The 26,287-nt window shown below is 33.7% G+C and overlaps 1 protein-coding gene across 1 annotated transcript; it reads left to right on the forward strand.

The window, feature by feature from the left end:
- Positions 1 to 6,356: 6,356 nt before the first annotated feature.
- On the forward strand, positions 6,357 to 20,285 carry LOC111049083 (40S ribosomal protein S15). The gene is made up of 5 exons (XM_039435669.1): positions 6,357 to 6,495; positions 8,046 to 8,125; positions 11,758 to 11,863; positions 16,150 to 16,278; positions 20,110 to 20,285. Exons 1-5 carry the CDS (start codon positions 6,487 to 6,489, stop codon positions 20,221 to 20,223), a joined length of 438 nt encoding a protein of 145 aa, XP_039291603.1. The 5' UTR covers positions 6,357 to 6,486; the 3' UTR covers positions 20,224 to 20,285.
- Positions 20,286 to 26,287: the final 6,002 nt, after the last annotated feature.

A 26,287-nucleotide genomic window follows, 5' to 3' on the forward strand; every position in this document is an offset into this window, starting at 1 on the left:
AAACCCTGGTTCTGTGTTGTTTCTGGTTGGTTGTTGTTAGCTAGACATTTCATGTTTAATAAATGAACGTGTTCAGTTTGCTGGATTAATTTCTCCAATTTTTCTGTTAGTTTGTCCATTTTTTCGGTTTGGACTTCTGGTTTTTGAATTTGTTCGAAAGTTTTGCCGATAGCCTGTGTAATCCCTAGCCGATCATCAGTCATGAACTGGGACAGTTCGTATTTTTGAATGTTTTCCTCGAGCTGTTTCATTGTGTTATTTGGTAACATGCAAATTTTATCGAGTACCTATGTGAGGTAAAAGTCCTCGCATTATGTACCTCACTTTTCGCGTTTCACCCATTTGTGGATCTATTTGTCTACACAAAAATTGTATGTGTGCCATGTAATTCTGTATTGTTTCTGAACGAGACATTTTTCTGTTTGCAAGTTCGATTTCGAGTTTTTCAATGTGTGCTACTGGTTCAAAGTATTCTGTCATTTCCTTTTGTACGTTTTCGTAATTTAAAGTATTTTGTGTTTGTAATCTGTCACTTAGGTATAGTGTCAAAGTAGTGAGCGGCACTACCTTTTAGATAGAATGGTAAGTAGAGTAAGGAATCTTCTGAACTCCATGAATTTTCCTTTGAGGTCCTATTAAAACTACCGAAAAAGTCATGTATGTTTTCGTGTGGTGAAGCAGAATAGGTTGGTGGTGTGATAAAAGGCCTCTTTCTGTCAGCCATTTCGGTTTCTGTATCTGAATTTTTTTCAAGTGTTTCGGTTGGGATGCAAGAATTCGTATAGGTATTAATTGTTTCGGTTTGAGTGTAAAAATCTGTATTGAAACTTTCTGTTTGAGTACATGAATTTGTTTTAATTGGTTCAGGGGGAAAAAATACGTTAGTTTTGCTAGCAGAAGGTGTTAATAGTTTATTTGGTGTATTTTCAAGGCTTTGTTCTCCTGCGCTTACTAGTCTGAAATTTCTTCTTAGGTGGTTTTCAAGGACATATAAATCGGGATAGCTATCTTTTAACGTATCTGAAAGTGGGACTCGATCTATAATGTATTGAGTCGCTCTATCACGCTCTTTCTGATATTTTGAAATATCATTGAAACTTTCTTTATTAAGACGAAGATTTGAGCGGACAAACTCAAGATCAGCGTTAGCAGGAATGTAAAGGTTGTATTCCTGCGATAATTTTTTTTGCTGTTTCCAAATTAAGTTTGGAAGTTTGAACAGTACGCAAGTCAGTTAGAGTAGTTGAGGACATATTTCCTAGCACAATTCATAAAAACGAGATACATTTTATATATATGTATAACATGCAGTATAGCTGGATGATTGATCTAGGTCAGGCACGAAACAATAGAAAACAATAAAATACAATACGCAATAACTGTAGGATGACTCTTCTCACGCTCATGGCGTTGACTGCTATATGACATTATATATAATAATAATTCAAATAAAAATATATAGCATTTGCACTCAATATTTCATCAATCAGTGGGCTCAGATAGTTAATAGCCTTGGCATTGAAATAAAACATTCATTTAAAACACAACTTACTTCGAAATAACAATACACTTTCTTCCTGTAATAAAAAATTCATTCAAAATGGTTTGCTATTATGTATTGGAATTAATTCACTGATTAAACGCCAGTTTTTAGTTCTAATTAATTTAATTGATCACAAGAACTTTTGATTTGAGCTTTGCAAACATTTATGCATTATATAATTTGAGGGACGGGGAAAGTCCAACATTTAGCGTTAGATTAATCTGCTCTAATGTTTTTATTATTACCTTATTAATTCATTTGTGTAATGCAGAAATAAGCTCGGCGTAACCTCCACTATTTGTAACATTAAATTGATTGAACCGTGGTATCCATCATTTGTAATAAATGATTGGTGACCTGTTTGATAAGAGTAATAAAAGGGGGTGATCCACCTCCAGTTCCCAGACGGGAACACTGTAATATTGTTGTTGCGTAGCATTTGATGGTAGAGCAAAAGCAGTTGGTTTTTATTTTTATTATCAACTAGATGATTTTTTGAATTTGAAAGAAAAACATTTTTTTTAGGAGTCAGATTTATTTTATTTAAAAGAAGAAATTTCTGTGAGATTTAAATGTGAATTTTAACATATTTTGGTTTTATAAAATTAGTTATGCTACAACTATTCTAATACAGAACAATTAAGGAGGGTTATGAAATTTTGAGCATTTAATTAATTTAAAAAAAAATTAAAATTAACTTGTTGCTAATGATTTTTCAAAACGTTAGACAGAATTGTGTTGGACAGATTATTGTGTTTTTTTTCATTTAAACAAATTATTTGACAGTTCAAAAAACATTATTCATTAAATTTATAATTAATTTGGGATTTTTAAAATCAAAACAATATAGAAAAAATAAATTGAATGTGGAACGATACCGTTATACAGTTGATGTCAATCCTAAGTTGCCATGGGGATGTCCAGCCACGGGTCAGCTCGGTCTGTCCCAGGAGGTAGGCGATGAAAAAGTGTGTGTGAAATTATTCAGAAGAAAAGTGGAAAGCTTTTTCCACTAGCTGGCTGGAGGGGAGACTGGAATGCTAGCCCCACTTCTACCTCTCCTCAGCGTTTTTACTCTGTCAGCCAAAACTGTCTGATCAGCTTTTAGTTTTTAAAGTTGGAAAAAATTATTTCTCTTCTTAAAGAAGGAACTGATGTTTGGGGGTATGTCAAACCTTGTGGTTCATGACACTAGTAACATAGAAAATCTGGAGTATATTTTGCTGAACATAAAATTAAAAAAATTACATATTGATATAATAAACCTCTATAGACCTCACAGTACTAATAAAAACAACTTTATCACAGATCTAGAAAAAATAATCTCTGAATTGGACAATAAATCCAAATCTCGTTATTGTAGGTGATGCCAATCTTGATTTACTGAAGCATGATGATCATTCTGTACAGCTGTACGAGTCTATGCTTCTGTCGTACGGGTTAAAAAGGGATTTCTATTGTCACTAGAGAGGAACTAAGGCAGCAGATTCTCACACAGACGTGTATTGATCACTTATTCTTGAGATTTACAAAAAATCTTAGTTCTTCTACCGGAGTGATTAAATTGAAAATTTCAGACCATTATATTATTAGTTGTAAAATTTACTATAGCTTTCCAGTGGAGAAGGAAAAGGAAGAAAAGCTTAGAAAAGATGTAATAAATAAAACGAAACAGATAAATTTATTGAAAGAAAGTGAGTGGAACAGCTGTGATTTACTTTCCTCCCCCAACTTAATTTATGATAAGATTAGGTTAAATTTTGAAAAGGCAACTAATCAATGAAAAAAAGAAATTTCCTTTAAAAGAGCAAATTCCAACTTTAAAAATAACTGGATGTCAAAAGAACTTTTTAACAAACTTAAAATAAGAGACAGATTATTCAGACTCACAAAAAACAATCCCACTAATAGCATTTACAGAGATGAATATCGTAACTATAGAAACATACTTAATAAAGAAGTCATAAAAATTAAAAGAGATTTTATAATTAAACATTTTCAAGACTCTCAAAATAATATAAAACTAAAATGGAAGTGCATTAATGGCATTTTGGGAAGAACCTCCGATGATTCGGATTACCGAATCTTGAATGATTTTGCAAATAAAATACCAGTCACCGAGGTCTGTTCAGCTTTTGCTTCTTCCTTTATCAGAAATATTAGGAAAACTACACATTCATGTCCCTTGATCCTTGACGACTCAGTCCATGTGTCATCTGAGCATAATTTCATCCTTAAATATGCAAGTAATGATGATATTATTCAAATTATCAATAATATGAGCACAAATAAGTCTCCAGGCTTTGATGATATTGGCGTTTCAGATTTGCAAGCCCTGAAAGAGCATATGGTAAATCCTCTTTGTCGAATGATGAATCTATCGATTTCTAAAGGCATATTCCCAGACTGTTTAAAAATAGCCATTGTTAGACCAATTTTTAAAACTGGTGCTCGAGATGACCTGGAGAATTTCAGGCTAATAGCTAAATTATCAGTACCTGAGAAGATATTCATCAATCCATTTAAATCAATACCTATCTGATAATAATATCCTGTCAAATGTTCAATACAGCTTTTAAAAAGGGAAATCTGCAGAAGCACTTCTTTTAAATTTTACCCACAAAATAAATAATTTTTTGAATGATAGATTTCATGTTTTAGCAATATTCATAGATTACTCGAATGCCTTTGATACTCTGAAGCATAATATCCTTCTGGATGAGCTCCATGACATTGGAATCACAGGAAATGTTCTAAAGTTGTTTGAGAGTTACCTGAGTGACAGATACTTTCTGGTTAAGTTGGGGAACAATCAAAGCGAATTATTCAAAAACGACGATATTGGTGTCCCACAGGGTAGTATCTTGGGTCCTGTCTTCTACAATATATATGTAAACTCAATTTCAAGCATAATCAGAAATGGTGACATTTTTATGTATGCTGATGACACAGCTTTAATTATTGGGCATAAAAATCTTAAAGTTGCAGAGCAACGGTTGCAATCTGACTATAATAGGATTCTTAGGTGGTCACATGACAGAAATTTAGTCATTAATAGGAAAAAAACAGTTTTAATGCATTTTAAATCACCACATATGAGATGTAATGAAACTCCAAAAATTATCAGTCATTACTGCCTCTGTCTTTCTAGATCATTTCAAACTTGTAGTTGCCCATCACTAACTCAAGTTGACGATACCCGATACCTAGGTGTGATAGTTGACAGTAGAATGAGATGGCATCCACACATCAACTACATCTCGAAAAAACTTCAAGCATTAAGCGCAAAAATATTTTACATGCATAAAACTATTTAGGTCGACTGTCTTCACCTAATTTATAAATCCTTCGTAGAGTCTATCATCAGGTATGGTATAGATTCGTGGGGCTGTGCAGCTGACTATTTGTTGCACAGAGTAGAAAGAATTCAATAATTAAGAACCCTGAAGTGCATAACATCTCGATTGCCTCTTATCAACTTAAATATTAACTTCAATAATCTTTCTAATGTACAATTTTTTTACCATACACTAACTCCAAAGAATTTCTATATTTACAAGATTATAATATTTTTCAGGAATAATATTCAATACAGATCCTTATTTGCTCCACCATCTCCTTACAATTCAAGATAACCAGTTATATATAAGTTACCTCGATTTAGAAATATATATGGAAAAAGATCACTCCTCTACATATTTCCTAAATTATTTAATAAATTGCCTCTGAATATTCGAGATTATTCAAAAAGTGATGTTCTTAGCTATGTAATAAATAACAATAATCTCATATGAAGAAACAGCTAGAAGAGATTTTGTTGGTACATTAATTTTATTGAGTCACTGCCGCCAGCTAGAGTGACAACTTATAATTATTTCTTGAAATTCAAACTTCATTTCTCAATTTTTCCCCCATGTATGTTTATTATAATTTTTGTTTTCATAAATAGTGAATATTCATTTTTTATGATTTGATTTGATTGATATTTTTCTTTTACTTGAGTATTTTATTTAATTTCTTTTCTTAATTTTTATTATTCTAGTTCCTAGATAAGTTTACCTTCCTCATCACGATCCTTCCTTTACAGTACATCCTCTTCTTACTTCCCAACTTCCCTTTGCATGCAAAAATTTTTTTTTCTCTTCCTCCTATCAAATTTGTTAAATTTGTCTCTTTGTAATGTACGATTCTATAATTTACTATGTATACTACTGTGTACACTATATGGGCACCTACTGAAAAACCTTCGGGTTTAGTGGGACCTCCAATGTAAATATTTTGTTCAATAAAACTTGATTGATTGATTGATTGAGTAACAGGTAAGTAACAAGTCAGTATGGAATTAGCCATACCTCACTATAGTGAGGTCCACGTTATAATGACAGTATTTGATCAACTTTGGTTTTGCTATCCTTGTCTATCATTCAACAAAGCCGGTGGTACTATCCTTTTCTAGGTCCACATCGATGCCAATTATGTTCCTGACAGTGTAGAAATATAATTAATTAATACAGAGAATCGGCATCGCTATTCTTCTATCTTCATCCACTGCCATTATAACGTGGACCTCACTATATATGAGAATGTATTCTTCGAATAAGAAAAGGGTCGTCTATTCTCATTTCGAGCAATCTTCTTTTGATCATTCATGGTTTGTAGAGATAAGATGCTTCGAAAGTGGTCCAATTATCAGTTTCATTTCCACTATTTTGCACAATATCCGATAATTAGTTCGATTGAATAATCTTAATTCCTATTAAGAATATTTTCCTATCAATTTATGTCTAGGATGAATCATTTTTTCCTTAAATACATAATATGTACAGCTGTTTCATTTTTTGCACGTCTTCCTGTTGTCGGCCATATTGTGCAGTCGCTTCCTTTTCCATTCTGTCTTTCTTTCTCGTTGATCGGTGTCTATTGAGGTTGGAAAAAGCTTAAAAATGGCAGACGTAAGTATTTATTAATTTCATTCTTTATAAGCTTCTTTTCAATTACAATAATATTTCTTCATTCTTAAAATCCACAAGAAAAGTGTATTCATTTAATTGAAAACGAAGTTCAATTTACAATCTTGTCAGACCACCTACGTTCATTGCCACATGGCAATAATTCTTTGTTTATGCTTTTTTCTTTTGCAAAAGAAAGGTTGTATTATTTTCTATTAGTCAAATTTAATAATAAAAATAAATGGATTAGTGAGAAAAAATGATCCAAAAAATATTACGCACCTTTGTTTTTTCTCCTGATGCATCTAGGCTATAATAATTATGTTCAAGTTTTCTTTTTAATCTTTTCTACGTTGGAATTTGTTGAATTCCAATGCTTTTTATTAATTTGCAATAATTGTTTTATATTACTGCTTCTACTAGTCATTTTATCTTGTAAACAGTTTGTATCGTTATTCTGCTAGGCTACAGTATTAATAATCATACCATAATATTGTTATCGTATTTCTAAAGGTTAGGAACACCTCAAAATAAATTTTAAAATAACAAGTTTTATTTCAAAATTAAGGCTTTTGGGTTAAAATAGATGTGCAAGCACTGTGTTTTTAAAGTTATTGTTGGTTTTGTTTATAAAATTTGAAAAAAAAACATTAAAATGTGCTGGTAGGACTTCATAACTCCCAAGTACTTTCTAGGGTACTATACGTGCGCACCTATGCACTTGTGATTGTACTTTCTGTTTGTTCTTCGGACAAAATGACCTTATAGCCATGTCATATTGTTAAGATAAGTCCTATATGGATGATTCTTATTAGGGATAAAATTTAGAATCAATATCATCTTCCTAAATTGAATTAGGCGTAGCCTACATTCTTTTATGGAAATATCCAGGCATCATACTTTTCTGTATAGGCTATCTTTATTATTTATGAGCCACTTGATCAAAATTTTCAATTTAGGGCCTACGTCTTGATTCAAATTATGAGGAATTTTTATAAATTTTTTTACTCCCAGTTTCCATTTTTACTCAAAAATTCAATAGATTTTTTTTTCCTTTATTCGTATAAATGGCACTAGAATGTTAATCAGAAGAGCAAAACTTTTAGCAATTCCTCTCCCCAATTTTGATAAAATAACACAGTCCTTATCAAAATAAATAAAAACAATACGGTACCGGTATTACGATTTATAAAACAAAAATAATTGTAGGTCTATCTAAACTCGTTACATAAGCTTTTTCAAATGTTGAATAGGTAATTTATAATGAATTTTAAATTCATTAATTTTTGAAATTAAAATACAAACAAATAGGATTTACTTGTAAAGATTTCTTACAATGACCTCTATGGATTAGATATTAAGTATAAATTCATATCCGTTGTATGGATCAAACCAATACTAAGTGGGTAGCACTATGTACCGGTACCATGGGCATTCTTGCACGGGGTTGATAAACATGGTAGCCTATCCGTTTCCATTATTTAAAAGTATTTTGATAAATTATGGTTGATCACTGAACGGAACAAGTTTGCTCAATTCATTTCATTTTTCAGGAAGAGCCCAAGAAGAAAAGGACCTTCAGGAAGTTTACCTTCCGTGGAGTAGATCTTGACCAACTTTTGGATATGCAGGGGTAATTACTCAGACTTTTCTATTTAATAAATATATCTTATTGAAGACCAGGGTAATTATACAGAACGGACGCGGCACGTGTTTTCAAACACCTCACTCTTATCCTTATAAAACTTTAGGATTTGATTAACTTATGATATTTTGTCGGACTTGGATCAACAATTTTTCACTCATAATGTTATGTATGATCATGTTTCTAAGAAAGATTTCTAACGTCATCAATATTCTGTTCAGTCAATCATGTGTGGTTGCCTAGATCAAAATGAAAAAAAATTATTATTCATTGAAAAATTTAGAGGTTATACCCATATAATTTATTAGATGTCTGAGAAGACTTTTTGGAGGCCCGGTAAAGGTACAATGTACCAAGTCCGTGAAGGTCAGATTGTTTTGGCGAATTTTACCAAGCTTTTAGATTATGTTTTTGCGTCATTTGCGATATGTTAGCACGCACCAACATAATATTTATGGACACTACTTCCACAAGTCCTATTTATATTTTTGAATTATTTGCCTTTATAGGGTAATGTGTAATTGAATCCATTATCCTTTACATAACTTATTTGTTTGTTTGAGTTGAGTGTGCTCTGCAACGGTCTGAAGAATACAAATAGATGGAATTCTTATGAGTATTTTAATTTTTTTATGCAAAGTATTTAAGAGGTCTCCAATAAATTATTAAGTAGCTAGTAGCAGAATTTCACTTAGATCCAGGAAACTGTCCAGTCAAAAGTAGGCCTTTATACTTATAAAATTAATTTATATTTTGTTGAAATCACATGTATATTCACATTGAAAGTAGAAAATTCTTGACAAAAAACGGGATTATAATGAGATTCACGTTATAATGTCAGGATCTAACTATCATTGGTTAAACTAGCATCTTTGTTTGTTAAAAGTATAAAACAGATAGTTCTATCCTATATTACCTATTAAAATAATATTATTTAATCTCATTAATGAAAATGTAGTCTATTATTGAATCATTAAATAGAATGTAATTGATTACTATCAACAGGAAATACTATATTATGAGATATATTGCGATGACTTTAATCATGTATGCTATCTACTATAGAAGACGTTGGAAATTTGAAAGTCGGCAACTGCAGTCCTATTATTTCTACTGAAATGTGAATCTCATCATATTGCCCTCCCTACCAAGGAAAGCAACAATATCTTCAAAATGGTCGATTTTGAGTTAGCCTATAGATGTGTTCCAATGCTTTGAAAAGCTCTGAATTCAGAGAAGCAAAAAACCGTATGTTCCCGTTCTTAACATATAAGTCAAATCAAATTTCATTTATTCAAGTAGTTGCATATAAAAGACAAGCTTCACAACATTGAATCGTCACAATCAATAATAAACACAGAAAATACAATAGTGCAAGGAGGAGACGTCAAAGAAAAAACACTGTCTCTAGGAGTACCCCCTGGAAGAAATCAATTAATTTCAGTTGATTTAAAGGAAATTTTTATTTTGTAATAATAATTCTATGATATGTATTTTTCCCCTCAAGACATCCACACATTCATCGACTATGTATGGCGCTCTTTTTAAAAGAACTCTTCTTTATCCTTCCGGTCATCTTTGGAAAGTTGGAAAAATTTTAGAAATTATGGGGGAGTCAATTTATAATTTTTATTGCGCAATAGTGTGGGCCTTTCTCCAGAAGGGTTAGTCTATGTACTGGGTAACTGAGGATTGAGCCACCATTCCCCGTATTGTAGGAATGATCAAGTAAAACGGATGAGAATGCCCTCCAATTTTTACTAACGTACGTGATGATCTCCAGAAAGTACATGGCTGGCAAAGTTTATGTACTCTCACAAAATAAGGCCTACATGATGTTCGGGCACTGAGGTTGAAGATTATTCTCAGAGCTCTTTTCTGTCTCCTGAAAATTACCCAAGGTAGGCCTAGGCCTATGTGTCATAGCCACCCTAGAATATCAAACTGTAACGAATAACAGACATGAGATAGCCATGATAGATCGCAAGCAGGGAATTATACCCTACTGCTCCCCTCACACACCTCAGCGAGAACAGAATAGCAGATATCCTATGCAAGAGACGCTGCACCTGATCACCCCATTTCAAGTCATCCAGCAGCTCGACCCCGAGAAAGCTCGTCACTTTTGACTGATTGTAGCCCTGATAGTCTACGTTAGGTATATTGTTGTTTAAAGTACGACGGGATGCTGTAAATTGAAGAATTTTTGTTTTGTTGGTATTTAGTTTAAGGTGATTCTCATTGAGCCAGTGATTTAAGTCTGAAATTGCCGTTTGAGTCTTGATTTGGATATCCCCTTTTGAGCCCTCAACTAGAATTGTTGTATCTTCGGCGAATAGAATGACCTTGGAATCTAGTTTTTTGGGAGATCATTCACATAAATGTTGAAAAGTATTGGACCCAGTGCTCAGTATCTCAACTTATTGAGTTTACAGTAACTGTATTATGTTATGTTTTGAAGGGACGGTTAATTGTATTTATTATACTGTTTTGCCAAAGTTGAGAACAGTATCTAAACACACCCAAGCAAAATGGCAGTAACAGTGTTTGATTAGCAATGGTATTGCTATCCTTGTCTATCCTTCAACAAAGCGGATAGCGCTATCTCTTTCTCGCTTTTCTCTGTTGCCAGATCGTCTTTTAACAATGTATAATTGATCATTTATTAACAAAATATTTCATCTTAATTATGAAAATTCATTATGAAATTATTGAAAAATATAATTTCTTGTTTAATAAAGTATAATTGATTATTTTAAACGAGAATGAACAGTTAATATTACATTAATAAAGCTGTATCAGCTACTGTCTATAGAAGGCATGTACAAGACAGAGGATCGGCATCGTTCTCCTATCTTTCTCCACTGTCATTATAACATGGACCTCATTATAGATAACGCTCACTTCCTTAGCATAGGGCACTCTCTTGTTTAGCAAACTTGTATACAGCTGATCATGTACTGCCGATTGGCGCCTGTTTGTTGGATGCTTTTTAAGGTTATCACTTTTGGTTGCTTGCTGCTTAGTAGTGTATTAGTAAGCTGTAATTATCATATAGAATATGAAGGTCGGCAAATTTAGTCCTATTATTTCTTCTGACTTTATAATGTGAATCTTGATTCACCTATTATGGTTTGCGAACCTGCAACCTTCCGTTGGACGATAACAAAATGTGCAGTGGAAACACTAAATTTAGAAATTGATGGGTAAAATAAAGCCTGTAATCATCCTCTATAAACTTAACATCATAATGCAGAATTTCAAGGCAAAACAGGATCTGCAAGAAACGCCGTACGCATAATAATAATTTATATATATATATATATATATATATATATATTATATATATATATACAGTTAAAAATTTTTATTGCAATACTGCTTGCCCGGTTGTGGAAGGGAACTCAGTTCCCAAAAATTTCCGTTTCAAATGTAAGTTTTTAAGTGTTTTCAATCTATTTATGTCTTGTGTCTCCTGTTTTAATTCATATTACAAACTTTAAAGTGTCTTCTATATATATATATATATATATATATATATATATATATATATATACCCAAACATATATATATATATATATATATTTGGGGAATACAAGTATGTTTTGTTTTATTTACAGAGCACAGTTGATGGAGTTGATGCACGCAAGACCGCGCAGACGTTTCAACCGTGGAATCAAACGCAAGCCGCTCGCTCTCATCAAGAAACTGAGAAAGGCTAAGAAGGTATTTTCCGAAAACTGTTGTGATCTACATGGTGTCTGATAAGTCACTCCCTATTTTTATACAGCTATATTTTCTTTATTTATGAACCTTTTCTGTTAGAACTACATTTGTTAGATAGAGCACTCCTTGAGGTTGTGTTTAACACCAATTTTTATTTGTTTCAGTTTAAAAATGCCCCCTCTCTTGACTGTGGAAGATCGAGCTAAAATAGCAGCTCGTGAGGTCTGTGGATCTGTGGTGCGAGTGCAAAGGTGGTGAAGGGCTGAACGAGGGATCCATGCAACACTGGATGCAAAAACACTGAGATCTTTGTTAAGAATCGTTGTAACAGAGTAATGTGAAAGACCACTTTCACGAGATCCTTGACGCAGCGATTTCTTAGGACTCCTCATGAACATTTCACGAACTCTGTCAAAATTCTCTGCTGTCCTTGACGTTGATGGTCTTGCATCTGCGACACTCCATGTTGTTAGTGATTTGGAATGGCAATTTTTAACAGTTTTTGCATCCAGTGTTTCATGGATCCCTCGCTCAGCCCTTCACCACCTTTGCACTCGCACCACAGATCCCCAGACCTCATAACGAGCTGCTATTTTGGCTTGTTCTTCCACAGTCAAGAGAGGGGGCATTTGTAAACTGAAACAAATGAAAATTGGTGTTGAACACAACCTCAAGGAGTGTTCTATCTAACAAATGTAGTTCTAACAAAATTGGTTCATAAATAAAGAAATTATAGTTGTATAAAAAGGTTAGGTTTTGGCTTTTAAAATACATTATCTTAATATTATTTTCAATGTGTTGATTTATTTTAGAATATAAACACAAATTACGAAAAGTTGAAATACTCGCACATTTGAGATATCGCACTTTTACAATCACACCCTTCAAATCGTGAATTTCACTATGTTAGACATAGTCGTCAAGTTGATGTAGCTTGAGCTTGACAAAAAAGTTGAAATTCGTATTATTATTATTAATAATAATACTGAGGGTGATGCCCACATAAGCTCTTAGGCTTGTGCGTGGGTAATGAGTGAGAGGGATGATGATGAAAGATTACTACTTTTTAGGTAATCAGGATCGACGGCTTATCGTCTTCTCCGAAATACGGGGTGGCCGTATCTATGTGATTGTGCTGTGGTCAAAAACGTTTTGCCCCGGTCGAGATTCGAACTCGGGCTCTCTTGATTATTGAGACCGGCGCGTTATCACTTACTCCAACGAGCTACCCAAATTTGGTGATATGTCTATATGAACTATGATTATTCATTTGTAATAACACACCATTGAAATAATTTATTGATTGGATGCTTTTTTATGCAGATTAAAAATGTACTAGCTTGGAACATGCTGTTCCAAGAAAGGTGCAAAAGCCGAATATCATAGATTCTACATGAAATTTGCAACAAAAAATGTCCGGTAAAATTTTCATATATTCACCTTCAGGTCTGTTTAGACCAACCTATTTTGATCTGCAGAGTGGCAGAGCAACAGAGCACAGATATCTGAGCGTCCGCAAAGTTTGTGTTCACATCAAAAAACATCTGTGAGCCGACAGAGCTTTTCGCCCTGCTCTCAGTTGCGCTCTGGTTGAGGGAAGATGATGTCAAACCAGTGTGTGCCGTGTTAATACACGGCATTCATTTATAAATTCATTTTATAAAAGTGTTCCTTGGCTCAATAGGGGCGACGATGATCTTTTTTTGCTATACTCTTGTAGTAGTAGTAGTAGTAGTTGATCTCATTGGGTGCACCCAAGAAATAAGAAAAGAAAAATTTATGGCGAGTTCCATCACTTGATACGAGATCTCCAAGCTGATGAAGACAAATTTAGGGGGTACTTCAGACTTAGTAAGGACCAATTCAGTGAAGTTTATCATTTATTAATGATAAAATTGAAAAAGAAGATACCAACTACAGAGAATCTATAAGTAGCAGAGAACGACTAGCTGTCTGCTTAAGGTGCAGACAAAATAGTATGATAGTATATTGATAGTTACTGTTCATTTATCATTGTATTAATTATAATGCTAGAAGTAAATTGAAACATTTTTTTGCATCGTTTGTTATATGATAGAAAAATTATATACAATCTCTCATACTCAATCTATACTTCAGGAGTAATATTTCTCTAAATTTTCTTAATTAATCCACTGTATTGTAGTTTAAAGTACTACTTAGTGAGTTTCTCGATTGTTTGAATTAATTGGGTATTAGTAGTTCATAATGATCGCTGTAGTCAGCGAGTAATTGCTGACTTGTCTGCAAGACAGCAATTCAACAGATATTTTCCGTGAATTGTCATGACATGTTGATAATACATTGATAATAATAATGAAAAAACTTTCATACATTGAAAATTCCATACAGTTGAATGAGTGATTTTATTATATGTCTATTGTTAGATACCATTCAGACCTGATACAAGACAATTTCAGGCTGTATCGATCTCCATGACATTTAAAGGAACGAATAATCGAAATAAATCAGACCCATCTAACATAAATTAATGTGAATATATATATTTATTGTAAATTTTTAATTACAATACAAATTAAAATTCATAGCGCCCTTTTAATATATATTTTAAAACAACGTGTTTCGAAATCTTCAGAGTCATTCTCAAGTGAATCACACTTAAAATGACTCTTAAGAATTTAAAACATGATTTCAAAATACATATCAATTGAGTGCTACAATTTTTAATTTTTATTGTACATACAAGTAACCTTCAACAATTAGTGACTAGAGACACAGCACGTTCAGCTACAGCCAAGGCAACAGAGGAGTCTGATTTTGTTCTAGTGAAGTTCTCTTGTCGTTGAATATTATTCGAATAAGTCAGAAAGTTATTTCATAGAAATTCTACTGATAAGTGGAAAAATGTAATTTGATACAGTCACCCCCAGCTGGCAAGATCAAAAGAGAAGAAAAGTTAAAATGAATCATACATTACTTGGATTATATTTCATTAATGAAAACCATTTCCACTTCAATAGTATGCCTACCAACTTCAGAATAATAAAAATACCTTTGTCTGAGCAAATTTCTCTGTTAAGTGTTTTAGGTAATGTTTAGAAGGCGAGATCTTGAAATCTCTGCCGATTCCTCATTTTTAATTTTTTTAAACAAACGCGAGCCAAATTATTGATTTCAAGGCGCTGAATCCGAATCTGAAATTAGAATATCTCCAGTTTTACGCGATTTAGGTTTTTAATGAGAGATCTTTATCGAAAACGTCCGCTCGGATGTCTGGAGAAAATAGCTCCCAGAGCGATTCGAAAACATCTGCATGCCAACAGAGTTTTCGTGGAAACGTCGACTGGCAGATATCGGTAGATACGCAGAGGGCGATGTGTGCACCTGCATTGCTTAAGCCGGCGACAGATCTTTTTCCATCGATCCATCCACAGACAGAGCACTCTGCAGAGCTGCCCAGTTTGATGTGAACATTACTTTAGTTTTCGAGATGCATCGATTTTTCTATATTGAAAAAATTATGGTTGGAAAGAGGAAGAACTTGCCAATAAGAATCGTATAATTCCTTCCTTGTTTGAGGTTTTTGAACTTTTCATGAGCTCTTGGGAAAAGTACATTCATTGAATTGCAATTTCAAACAGTTCGAACGCTCATAAAAAGTTCAAAAACGTCAAAGAAGCATATTATATGAATCTTATTGAAAATTTTTTCATCTTTCCAACCATATCCTCAGCATCATATTTCGACTAGCAGTTTTCTAGTTCTAGACGTTTTTCAAAAATATCGAGAAATCTATGTACTGTATCTCAAAAGATAATGTCGATATAAGAGAATTTTACTGGACTTTTTTGATGCCAATTTTATGTAGAATCTATTTTCTCTGGCTGTTACACCTTTCGTGGGAGACTGTATATAAAAGCTTAAATACAGCAAAGTTTTATATGAATTTTCAAAATTTAAACTGTAATTATGTATTATTGTACATGGTATGGAAAAATACAATTTTGACTCAACACACACTTACGCGACTTTGACACTCAGACCAGTTGATTCTAGTCTCCGCGACGTCACCATTTGAAAACACATGCTCTCGAGTCTCTTCTCGACCTGAGTCGCGTAAGTGTGAGTTGAGCCTTGGAATTACTCAATTATTGAGAGAGGAAAGAAGGCCAATCGTTCGCTCTTTCTCCTAATATTGACGATTGATATCGATTTGAACTTGTGTGAGAGTGTGACAAAGCCTTCGTGTACTGTGGTACTTGTTTGGTTGTCGATGAAAATATTTATTTGTTAATTTTATTTTGAAGGAAGCGCCACCCAACGAGAAACCGGAAGTTGTGAAGACCCACCTGCGCAACATGGTGATTGTACCGGAAATGGTTGGCAGCATTGTAGGCGTCTACAACGGAAAGGCCTTCAGTCAGGTCGAAGTCAAGGTGAAGTAACCAAAGCTTTAATGTTTTTGATATCGTTATTTCAATAATGTCGATCCCAAAACATCGATGGCTGAAAGATATTTGTGTAAAACCAACGATATATTTATACCTACGAAAAATGTGTCACAGATGGCTGGCCGCTATGGCTTCATATAACATGAGCGCTGCTATCCAGAGATTGTCAGTTTGGTGTAAGGGTAAGCATTCCTGACCGGCAATTAGGAGGTACTGGGTTCGATTCCCGGGCTGACAAATAATTTTTGTATAATAGCGCTTATGGAATTTCCATCTAGCTGTTTACCCTGTTGTCAATATTTGCAGTAACAGAAGTATTCTGGGTGAATTACAGCATTTAATTAGGGTTTTCGTATAATAATAATAATTAAAAGTTTGTCATTTTTTGCAAGAATTCCAAGGGAAGTAAGGCAAATTCCAAGAAAAATAGCAATATTCATTAAAAATAAAGATGTTGAAATAATATATCGATAAGTTCAAACAAGCTCATTTCTACAAATCATGCAACAGTCAAATAAAATTGTTGCAGTCTGGTTTACGTGATTTAGAATAGAATGACTTTTGATTTATTCCGGAGGTATATTAATACCTCACTATGAACATTACATTCAACTGTATGTCTTGAATGATATAAATTTGCATTAATTTGTCATCATTCATAAGGTGCGTACAGATATACGCGCCTCGAACATACTCCGATTATATTCTTATATGCTGGTACCTATTATTAAAAAAAATTTTTATAATTTTATATAATTTAATTTTGTTGATTTATGATTATTATTAATTTTGATAATTTTATTATGCATATAAAATTACACAGAGATCGTAACTATTAACAAACGTTACAAACAAAAACGTTAACCGCGCATGCTCAACTATGAACTGGCCAAGCTCGAGTTCGAACGGCTCTGTTCGCGTTCCGCTCTTGCTCGACCTGCGATCATCTATCGATCTGCTCAAGTGACGTTCGATTGCGGAGCAGAGCGTAAGTCTGTACGCACCTGTAGGTAACAAATTTATTGGGAATATCTATTTCTCGTAGTTGTATGTGTCTGTTTTGTAATGTTGTATCCACATCTAGGCAATCTATAGCTTACTAAGTTGCATATAGATGTTCACAAAGTGTGGTAAATCAAGGAATACTTGTTATCTACTAGTGTATAGTCTTTTTAGGCTGTATATTTTAACGACAAGTACATTCAATTCCATTAGTTTTCATGTTTGCATCACTCAAAATTGGCTGAAGCTCTGCTTTTCAATGAATTTCTGCTCTGCTAGGCAGAAACCGAATACTACTAATTTATTAATATCAACCAATGGTATTCTTTCCCACCCAGCATAGCAGATATTCAATGGAAACCAGGGATTTGGAATTCGTATGAGACCTGAAGGGATGCTTTCCAATGATTTTAGCTGGAGGTCCAGAAGACATAGAGGAACCAACACTGGAAGATGTTGTTGAAGCTATACAAAAGCTCAACAACAATAAGTCTCCGGGGAAGGATGGAGTAGTAGCAGAGCTACTCAAGAATGGAGGGGATAGCCCTACTGTGATACACACAATGCATGAGATTGTCATTGAAACATGGAGAAGAGAGGTGATGCCTCAAAGGCATACTATGTCCCTTGTTGAAAAAAAGTGACCCCATGAAATGCAAAAACTTCAGAGGCATTACTCTTTTGAGTGTTGGATACAAGGTTTTTTCAAATATATGATACAAGAAACTGAAACCTCACGTTGACTGTAAAATAGGAAATTACCAGGCAGGATATAGATCTGGAAGATCTACAGTGGACCAGATATTCTGTTTGCGGTTTGTTATGGAGAAAATGTTGTAGTATAATAATATGAACTCTTTCCATTTGTTTATGGATTTCAAGGCTGCATATGACAGTGTTAAAAGGCAAAAGTTGTATGAGTTTGGAATACTTGGAAAACTCATAAGCCTTTTCATAATGACAATGACCTCAGTCCAATGTCAGGTGAGAGTACAGAACCACAGTATAGATACAGTATGGAAACTTGGCTAGTACCCTGGCGCAAAAATGCGCCATCTTGTTAGGAAGTTGCGCATTGTAATAGTATTGATGGGAGGTTCGGATCACTTTACTGATCCGGATCAATTGATCTCGTTCACTGCCGCGAGCCAAACAGAAAATCAGGATTGGAACTTCCTAAAGTCACGTGACGTGTCTAGTATTTGTGCCATGTAAAAAGCATTGGTTAGATAGACGTTTGATTGACAGTTTCCATTCTTTACCTATTCTGTGACAGAACTTCCTGTCTGACCCATTCGAGTCAGTAAATGGTCTCAGGCAAGGAGATGCCTTGGCATGTCTTCTTTTTAATATTGCTCTTGAGAAGGTGATCAGGGATTCCAAAATTGATACCAGAGGAATACTGCTCAATAAATCTGTTCAGCTGATGGCCTATGCTGATGATATTGATATTGATGCTAGATCAATGTACTATACCTATATGATGGAAGCATTCAGCAGCCACATGGAAAGGGTGGCAGGTAACATGGGTCTGATTGTGAATGAGTAGAAAACAAAGATCATGGTCTCATCAAGCTCCTATGATTTCTTATAAATCCTTTTGATTAAACTAATGATGTTTCCAAGCTCCGTTTAATCTGATAGAATTCATAAGGAGGCGAAATATCGGTGTGTACTCACGACATGACTTTGAGAGCAGAGCTTCCAAACTGACGAGGCGCTCCAAAACAATATCATAGCCCACTCATTTGGCGGCAGCATCTTATGAAGAGGTTTATGGCCAATCGGAGCTTGAAAAAATGTCCCTCGTAGAAGAATACCAATAGCTCTTATTGAACTGTCCACACCTTGACATAAAAATCGAAAGGATTTAGTTAGCTTTTATTTCAAATTAATCAAATTTTCTGTCGATGTATATACTCCCATAAGAAACAATGGTATTTTGTCTGCCCAATATTTTTTCATCTTTGATAACCATTCAAGTAATATTCAAATACACTACAATAATATTTTTTACTGGTCAGAATTCATGAAAGAGCACCCTTTATACAATAGAAATAAGAGACTAAAAATCGGTCGTAGCTATTTTTACGGTGGTTGTCATTAGCTTGCATATATTTTAAAGTATTTGTTGAAATAGTTGTTTTATTAATTTTTTTCATACTTTAATAATATTTACAATAGGAGCTCGCTAATCTTGCTTCTCGGTTAATACAACCTTACTGTCTGTATTAGTATCGGATCAATAGTATTCGGCTACTTCATGTTTTTCTTTACCAGCTTCGGTCTATCCTTGTTACTCTTGTTATTCTATTTTATTCATTTCATTTATTCTTCTTGTTTGGCTTCTATATATTGTTATAAATTAACTATACTCCGTACAAAATTCCTTTTGACTTGGGAGGGACATGCGCAGCAGAGAAGGCATACTGAGGTAGGGGATACAACGGCGGTGAGTTGCCGTTCTGAACCGGCCAGCATTCTCCAATTTCTAGTGAGTATTCAAGCGCTCATACGGAGTTTCTTCTCTGAAAGCCGTCAGTCGACTGATTAATCGACAAATTGGCAACTGCGCTTCTACCTATTACTATCCATCAACAGTAATTGGCTGATCTCCCTCCATTTCTCTGCGCCGCATATTTCTCCAAGTCAAAAGTTATTTTGTACGGAGTATAGTTCATCCGATAATCTACACTAAGGTGTTGAACGGACTATCGAGATTCTACTGCCCTCATGAAGTGTTTATTTATTCCTTTATTTAACTATTAATCTATTCGTTAGTTTTCAATATTAATTTATTTATTGGTGTTTCAGCCTGAGATGATCGGTCATTACTTGGGAGAATTCAGTGTCACCTATAAGCCTGTTAAGCACGGTCGTCCCGGTATTGGTGCAACTCACAGCTCCAGGTTCATCCCTCTCAAGTGAGAAGGTCATTTTTGCTTTTTTATTACTGTACGATGTTCTTACATTAAATTAATTTAAAAGTACCCTTGGTTGTTGTAATTTCAAATCCTAATTGAAGTTTTTTGAAACACTATACAGCGGAGTCCAAAAAATGTATACACACTTGTCAGTCCATATCTAGGTACCACACTGGCGGGCCGTCCCACACCTCCGTACGTAGCTACAGCGACGTCTTTTAAAAGAATTCTCCCAGTTTTAAACAATATTTTCATTTCAAACCGGCGTAGCTTCGCCTCGCATCGATGGCTGTACATAATAGGCATCGCCAATGCTGCGCTTTCCAATGTAGCCATCACTCCTATTAGGCAGCGCATGCGCTCTGAGCTTGAAAATGACACTCGACCACAGCTCAGACTGTGATCAAAAATACAAAGTGAATAAATTATTTAAATAAATAATTTAATGTAAACTGAACATACCTTACGTATTAGAACGCTGGGATACCTACTACATCGCCCGAAGACCCTACGGCGGTCTGCAATTAAAAAAGGAACATACCTGTCAAATTTCATGGAAATCTATTACTGCGTTTCGCCGTAAATGCGCAACATACAAAAATTCAAACATTCGACGGGCAATCAAAAAAGGAACATACCTGTCAAATTTCATGGAAATCTATTACTGCGTTTCGCCGTAAATGCGCAACATTTAAACATTAAGAGAAATGCCAAACCGTCGACTTGAATCTTCCTCACTTCGCTCGGTCAACAACTACAAAATACAGTTAGAATAACTTTAGCTGATGAAAAGTGAAATGATTAGATTTGATTAGATTAGAGTTCTTTATTTAGCCTATGTATGTTACAATATTTACTGGCTTATACACTAATTTACATTAAATGACGGTAGGCTATTGATAATATTATTCAACGTATTTTACAAAATATAAAAAATAATCAATGAGAATAAAGATTGAATGCAATTACAATAACGATAGTATAATATTGTGATGTAACTTCATGAATCAGCGGTGTTTCGAAAAATAATATCGATTCTCTGAAAAGGATATAAAAAAAATATCCCATCAACACACGACTGGGATGTGATGGAATAGAGCTTTTGGGATTTATATGCAATTAATAACTAAAATAACATAGTATTGTCTCTCGAACTTTCTCTGCTTTGAACTCTGGCTGTCCTGTTGCCAGTATTTCTTGAAGGAGATTAGCTTTTGATGCTAGCATTTTTGAAACACCAACCGCAACAGCCATTAGCCGTTTTCACACCGATATCTCGCCGACACGACATACAGACAGGATTCACTTTGTTGGACAGTATAAGAGGAGGCTGCGGTTTATAACTGCGCGAGGTCTACTGTCCACAGAACTACTAGTTATCAATATAATTGACTTCAATATGATTTCATTTAACTAGAGTATTCATCTATACTTATAAAATTCTTATCTCACTCATTCACTCACTGATTTCTGGAAAACTACTGGATGGATTGCAACAAAACTTGGAATATAGCTTCCTTATACGTCCTAGGTAGGTGCTCACTAAGAAAAATCTTTTGGTGATATTTCAACTCTAAGGGTGGCTTTTAAGGGTTTGAAGTTCGTCTTTTAGCATGTATATTCTTCTTTTCCCAATCTCTTAATTATAATTGAAACAGTTGTTAACTGGCAACTAAATTAATAATTTTGTCAGGTTAGCATTAAGTTGAGATGACTTTATTAGGTTGGCACCAAGTTGAAGAACTAATTGAAATGCATTTATCGAGAACAAATTGATTGGGCACTGCTGCTTCAATCAGAGCTACTATACCTTGGAGCTATACCTTTCACTTTTGGAAATTACAACCGCTCGTTTCACAAATGTTATAGTAGTAGGAGATTTCAATACCGATTTTGCCAGGCAGGATAAAATGACAGATGATATTAGAGATATTATTAATATGAATAATTTAGAAATTAAGGTCCACGAATATACAAGAGTAACTCGAACTTCACAGACAATTATTGATAATATCCTCACAAATATAGAAGGTTGTAATGTCAGGTTAGGTAGCTCAGATCTATCAGATCATAACTATCAAATTTTAGATGTTAAGTTGCAGGGCCAGAATCCAAGCAGAAAAAAAACTTTTGTGAAAGAAATTCAGCAATATGAGCTAGGAAATATAAATTGTTTGAAGCAGGAACTGCTTCAAGAAAATTGGAGTAGTGTTTATAACAGTTGTAACCTAAATTACAAATATAAGCAATTCATTGATACTCACAGATTTCACATTAGTGTATGCTGTCCAATAAAAAAAGTCAAAGTAAAAAGTAAATTAAACAAAGTAGATGAATGGATAACTGAAGATATTCTTACTCAAAGAAATATTGTTAGGGAAGCTTATGAGGAATTTAAATTAGTGAGGGATGTTCCGAGTGAAGTCAAATACAAATGTCTAAAGAAAAACTATGCAAAAGAAGTGAGGAAAGCTAAGTGTAAGAAAACAGCTGAAATATTAACAACTAGTACCAATTTTAACTCTGCTGTTTGGGAGGTAATTAATAGAAATAGGAGAGCAGCTCAAAAAGATACAGTTACTAATGTCCCTAGGATAATCGATGAACATGGAAATTATATGGATGATAGTATAGACATTTGTAACTTTTTCAATAAGTATTATCAACAGGTTGCATATAATCTCCAAAAGTCACTGAACACTAATACTTATAATACAACTACATTAAATGCTGAGCCAATTGAAAAGGTATTTAAATTTATCCATTATCAAGAGATGATTTGTCAAGAATAATAAAAAATTTGAATAACAAAAAAACAGTAGGATTGGATGGGGTCTCAAGCAAAATTTTAAAAGAATGTGAAAATGAATTACTGGACCCTTTATTGCATCTCCTTAATACTTCACTAGAGCAGGGTATTTTCCCTGATGATCTGAAACAAGGAAAAATTTTGCCAATTTTCAAGAGCGGTGATTCTGAAAGAGTTGAAAATTATAGACCCATTAGTATTCTAAATGTAATAAATAAAATTTTTGAAAGAGTAGTTTTAAATAGGCTATTGATGAACCTGGAAGAAATTAATTTCATATGTGATGAACAGCATGGGTTCCAGAAAGGGAAATCTACTAAGACTGCAATAGTATCCCTTGTTGAAAGACTAATAGATTCAGGTGAGAAGGCAGCCGCAATATTTCTTGATTTATCCAAAGCTTTTGATTGTGTGAACCAAAGAATATTATTGGAAATACTAAAAACTGTAGGTGTGAATGGTATAGAACTAAAATGGTTTGAATCATATCTCATAGGTAGAAACCAGTGTGTTGAGCTTACCAAGGTGGATGGGAATGAAATAGTAAAAATTAAATCTCAAAAACTGGAGGTCCAGGCTGGAGTACCTCAAGGCTCAATTCTGGGTCCCTTACTGTTTCTGTTGTATGTGAACCAATTACCAAAAGAGTTAAAAGATCACAGAGCTCTGTTGTTTGCTGATGACACATCGCTTATCTTTAACAATTATTTATTAGATAGTCTAGAAATAAATGCTTTTACTGGAGTACAGTCAATTGTCCAATTTTTGAAGCAAAGGCAAGTAACAATAAATAGTAAGAAATGTCAATTCCTACAATTCAAAAGTAAATATAATTCAGTAGAGGATAGAGAAATAAATGTGTTTGTAGAGGAAAATGAATTAGACCAAGAAGAGGAAGTAGCATTCTTGGGAATTTTATTGGACAGGAAATTAACATGGCATCCTTACATTGAGAGGATATGTAATAAGATATCATCTGGGGTATTTGTCCTGCGGCAGCTTGCTAGGCTGAATGATAAAAAACTACTGTTAACTGCTTACCATGGACTTATACTATCTCATATTAGGTATGCTATTTTAGTATGGGGTAATTCATCTCAACAAAATATGGACAGGGTGTTTAAGATTCAAAAGAAGGCACTCAGATGTATAGAGAAAGTGGATAGGTTAGACTCTTGTAGGCCTTTATTTAAAAGCTTGGTCTATTAACTGAGCCATCTTTGTATGTATATGAAGTTGTAATGCATGTGAAAACGAGTGGTGTGATCCAGAATTCAGATGTTCATGAGTATAATACGCGAAACAGAGCAGATTATCATATAATGGGTCACAATAGTAGGTTATTTGAACAAAAACCAGATTATATTGGTAGGAAATTTTATAACAAGCTACCTCAAATCTTGAAAAGTAATGATGATTTGAAGATTTTCAAAAAACAAATTAAAAAATATTTAGTTGATAGAGCTTTTTATAGTGTACAAGAATTCCTTTCAAACATAAACTAGGTTGAACTACTTAGTGTTAGAATTATTATGTAATAACATGACTTGTCTTATACCCCATGACTGGAGTCTTTAGGACTATAGATATTTTTTATTTTTATATTTTTTTATTTAAGTATAGATAATTTTTATTTTTCATAAAACAAACTTTTATGACTGGACTTCTATCAATTGATCCTATTCTATCAAGACTAATTTTGTTTGTAAATCCGACATATCGCGAAAAATGCTTAAACAATTTCGATGAAATTTCAATAATTCAGTATGATATATGGAGGGTATTTTTAAAACTTCAGAAGTGTCCGTTGTGGACTCTCTTTGCAAAGAATGAGGAAATTCGGCCAAAATTTAACTTGGGCGAAAGAAAGGGGTTATTCATTAGAACGGCCAAATAGCTGTTGTTGCTTTTCCTAATGTAAAAATATCTTCCATAGAAGTAAGGCGCTTTTCCCATGAATCAATTATTCCCAAACATCGATTATTTTACCAAAGAAAATAGAAGGTAGCTTTCGATAAAATATTGGAAAATATGCATAACAGTTCGTTGACTGTCAGTATTCCTCATTAATAGCATCAATGCTCCCAATTCAAACAATGCTGACACATTGATGTGAATCTTACTATAATTTGGTTACTTTAGATCAGATGAAGATAATAATGTTTATGATCGCTACTGTTTCAATTTCAATCATGTTTGACATTTCTGCTTTTGATGCCAGCTGTGTAATTAAGTGAAATGAGCTCTCATTGAATGAAATCATAATCATTGAAATCAATTTTACTAAAAAAAAAAACAATTTTAGTTTGAATATGTGTGTTTGTGGATTTGTATGTATTTCGGACGGATCTCGAAAATGGCTCTAACGTTTTTGATTAAATCAGGAATATTGTTGGGTTTGCGACAAAAATAGTTATTTGTGCAACTAGTGCGCGAAGTGACAGTTTGCTGCACCGAAAGAAACTTTTATGCACGAGCCGTAGGCGAGGGCGGAATGGTTTCTTGAGTGCAGCAGAGCAACTTTGCGCACGTTATAGTTCACATAAAATTTTTCCTAATGTTACCATTAAATATGAAAAGTGGGTAATTATGGTTAAAATTCCCTGAAATCCATCAAATGTTTTTTCTGTGTAAATTTATTATTAATAAAAACCTTAATTTATTTAAAATTGAATAATAATAATTGAATTATAATGATTAGTAATTCAATTGAAAATTTATGTGACTGCTCAGGGGTGCCCAGCCCCCCCCCAAGGGCAATGGCGCAAGCCCCCCCAATCCAAGTGTAATGCCCCCCCAAAGTATCCCAATTCCCAACCCTTTAGTTTTTTGTATTAGTCAGTGTATGACAATAAAATTCACATCTTACATTCTAATCTTCCAAAGGACATTATTCACCTTGGTTCTTGTGAGGAATTCTTTCTGTTTTCTTAATATTGTAAAAAATATATACCATCGTTTCTTATCTCTTTTAAAATAGAAATAAAGTATCTTTTTGATATTATTTTTGAGACTAGCAGTGTTCGGAAGGGCTGAAAAGTACTACATCACATCAGGAATAACTACATTACAAATATTTCAATAGGATATTAACAGATAAGTAAGGGAGGCTTTGCTTTTTAAATGTAAAGGTTAGCCTACTTATAAAAAGTTGAATAATAATATTGATATTCTTTTATTGCAAGAGAATATTGCATAGCAATTTTGGTGAACATTCATACAAATTTGGAACGATTTTATTCATACAATATATAATGTC

This window comes from Nilaparvata lugens, chromosome 9 (assembly GCF_014356525.2).
Source record: "Nilaparvata lugens isolate BPH chromosome 9, ASM1435652v1, whole genome shotgun sequence".
Taxonomy (NCBI): domain Eukaryota; kingdom Metazoa; phylum Arthropoda; class Insecta; order Hemiptera; family Delphacidae; genus Nilaparvata; species Nilaparvata lugens.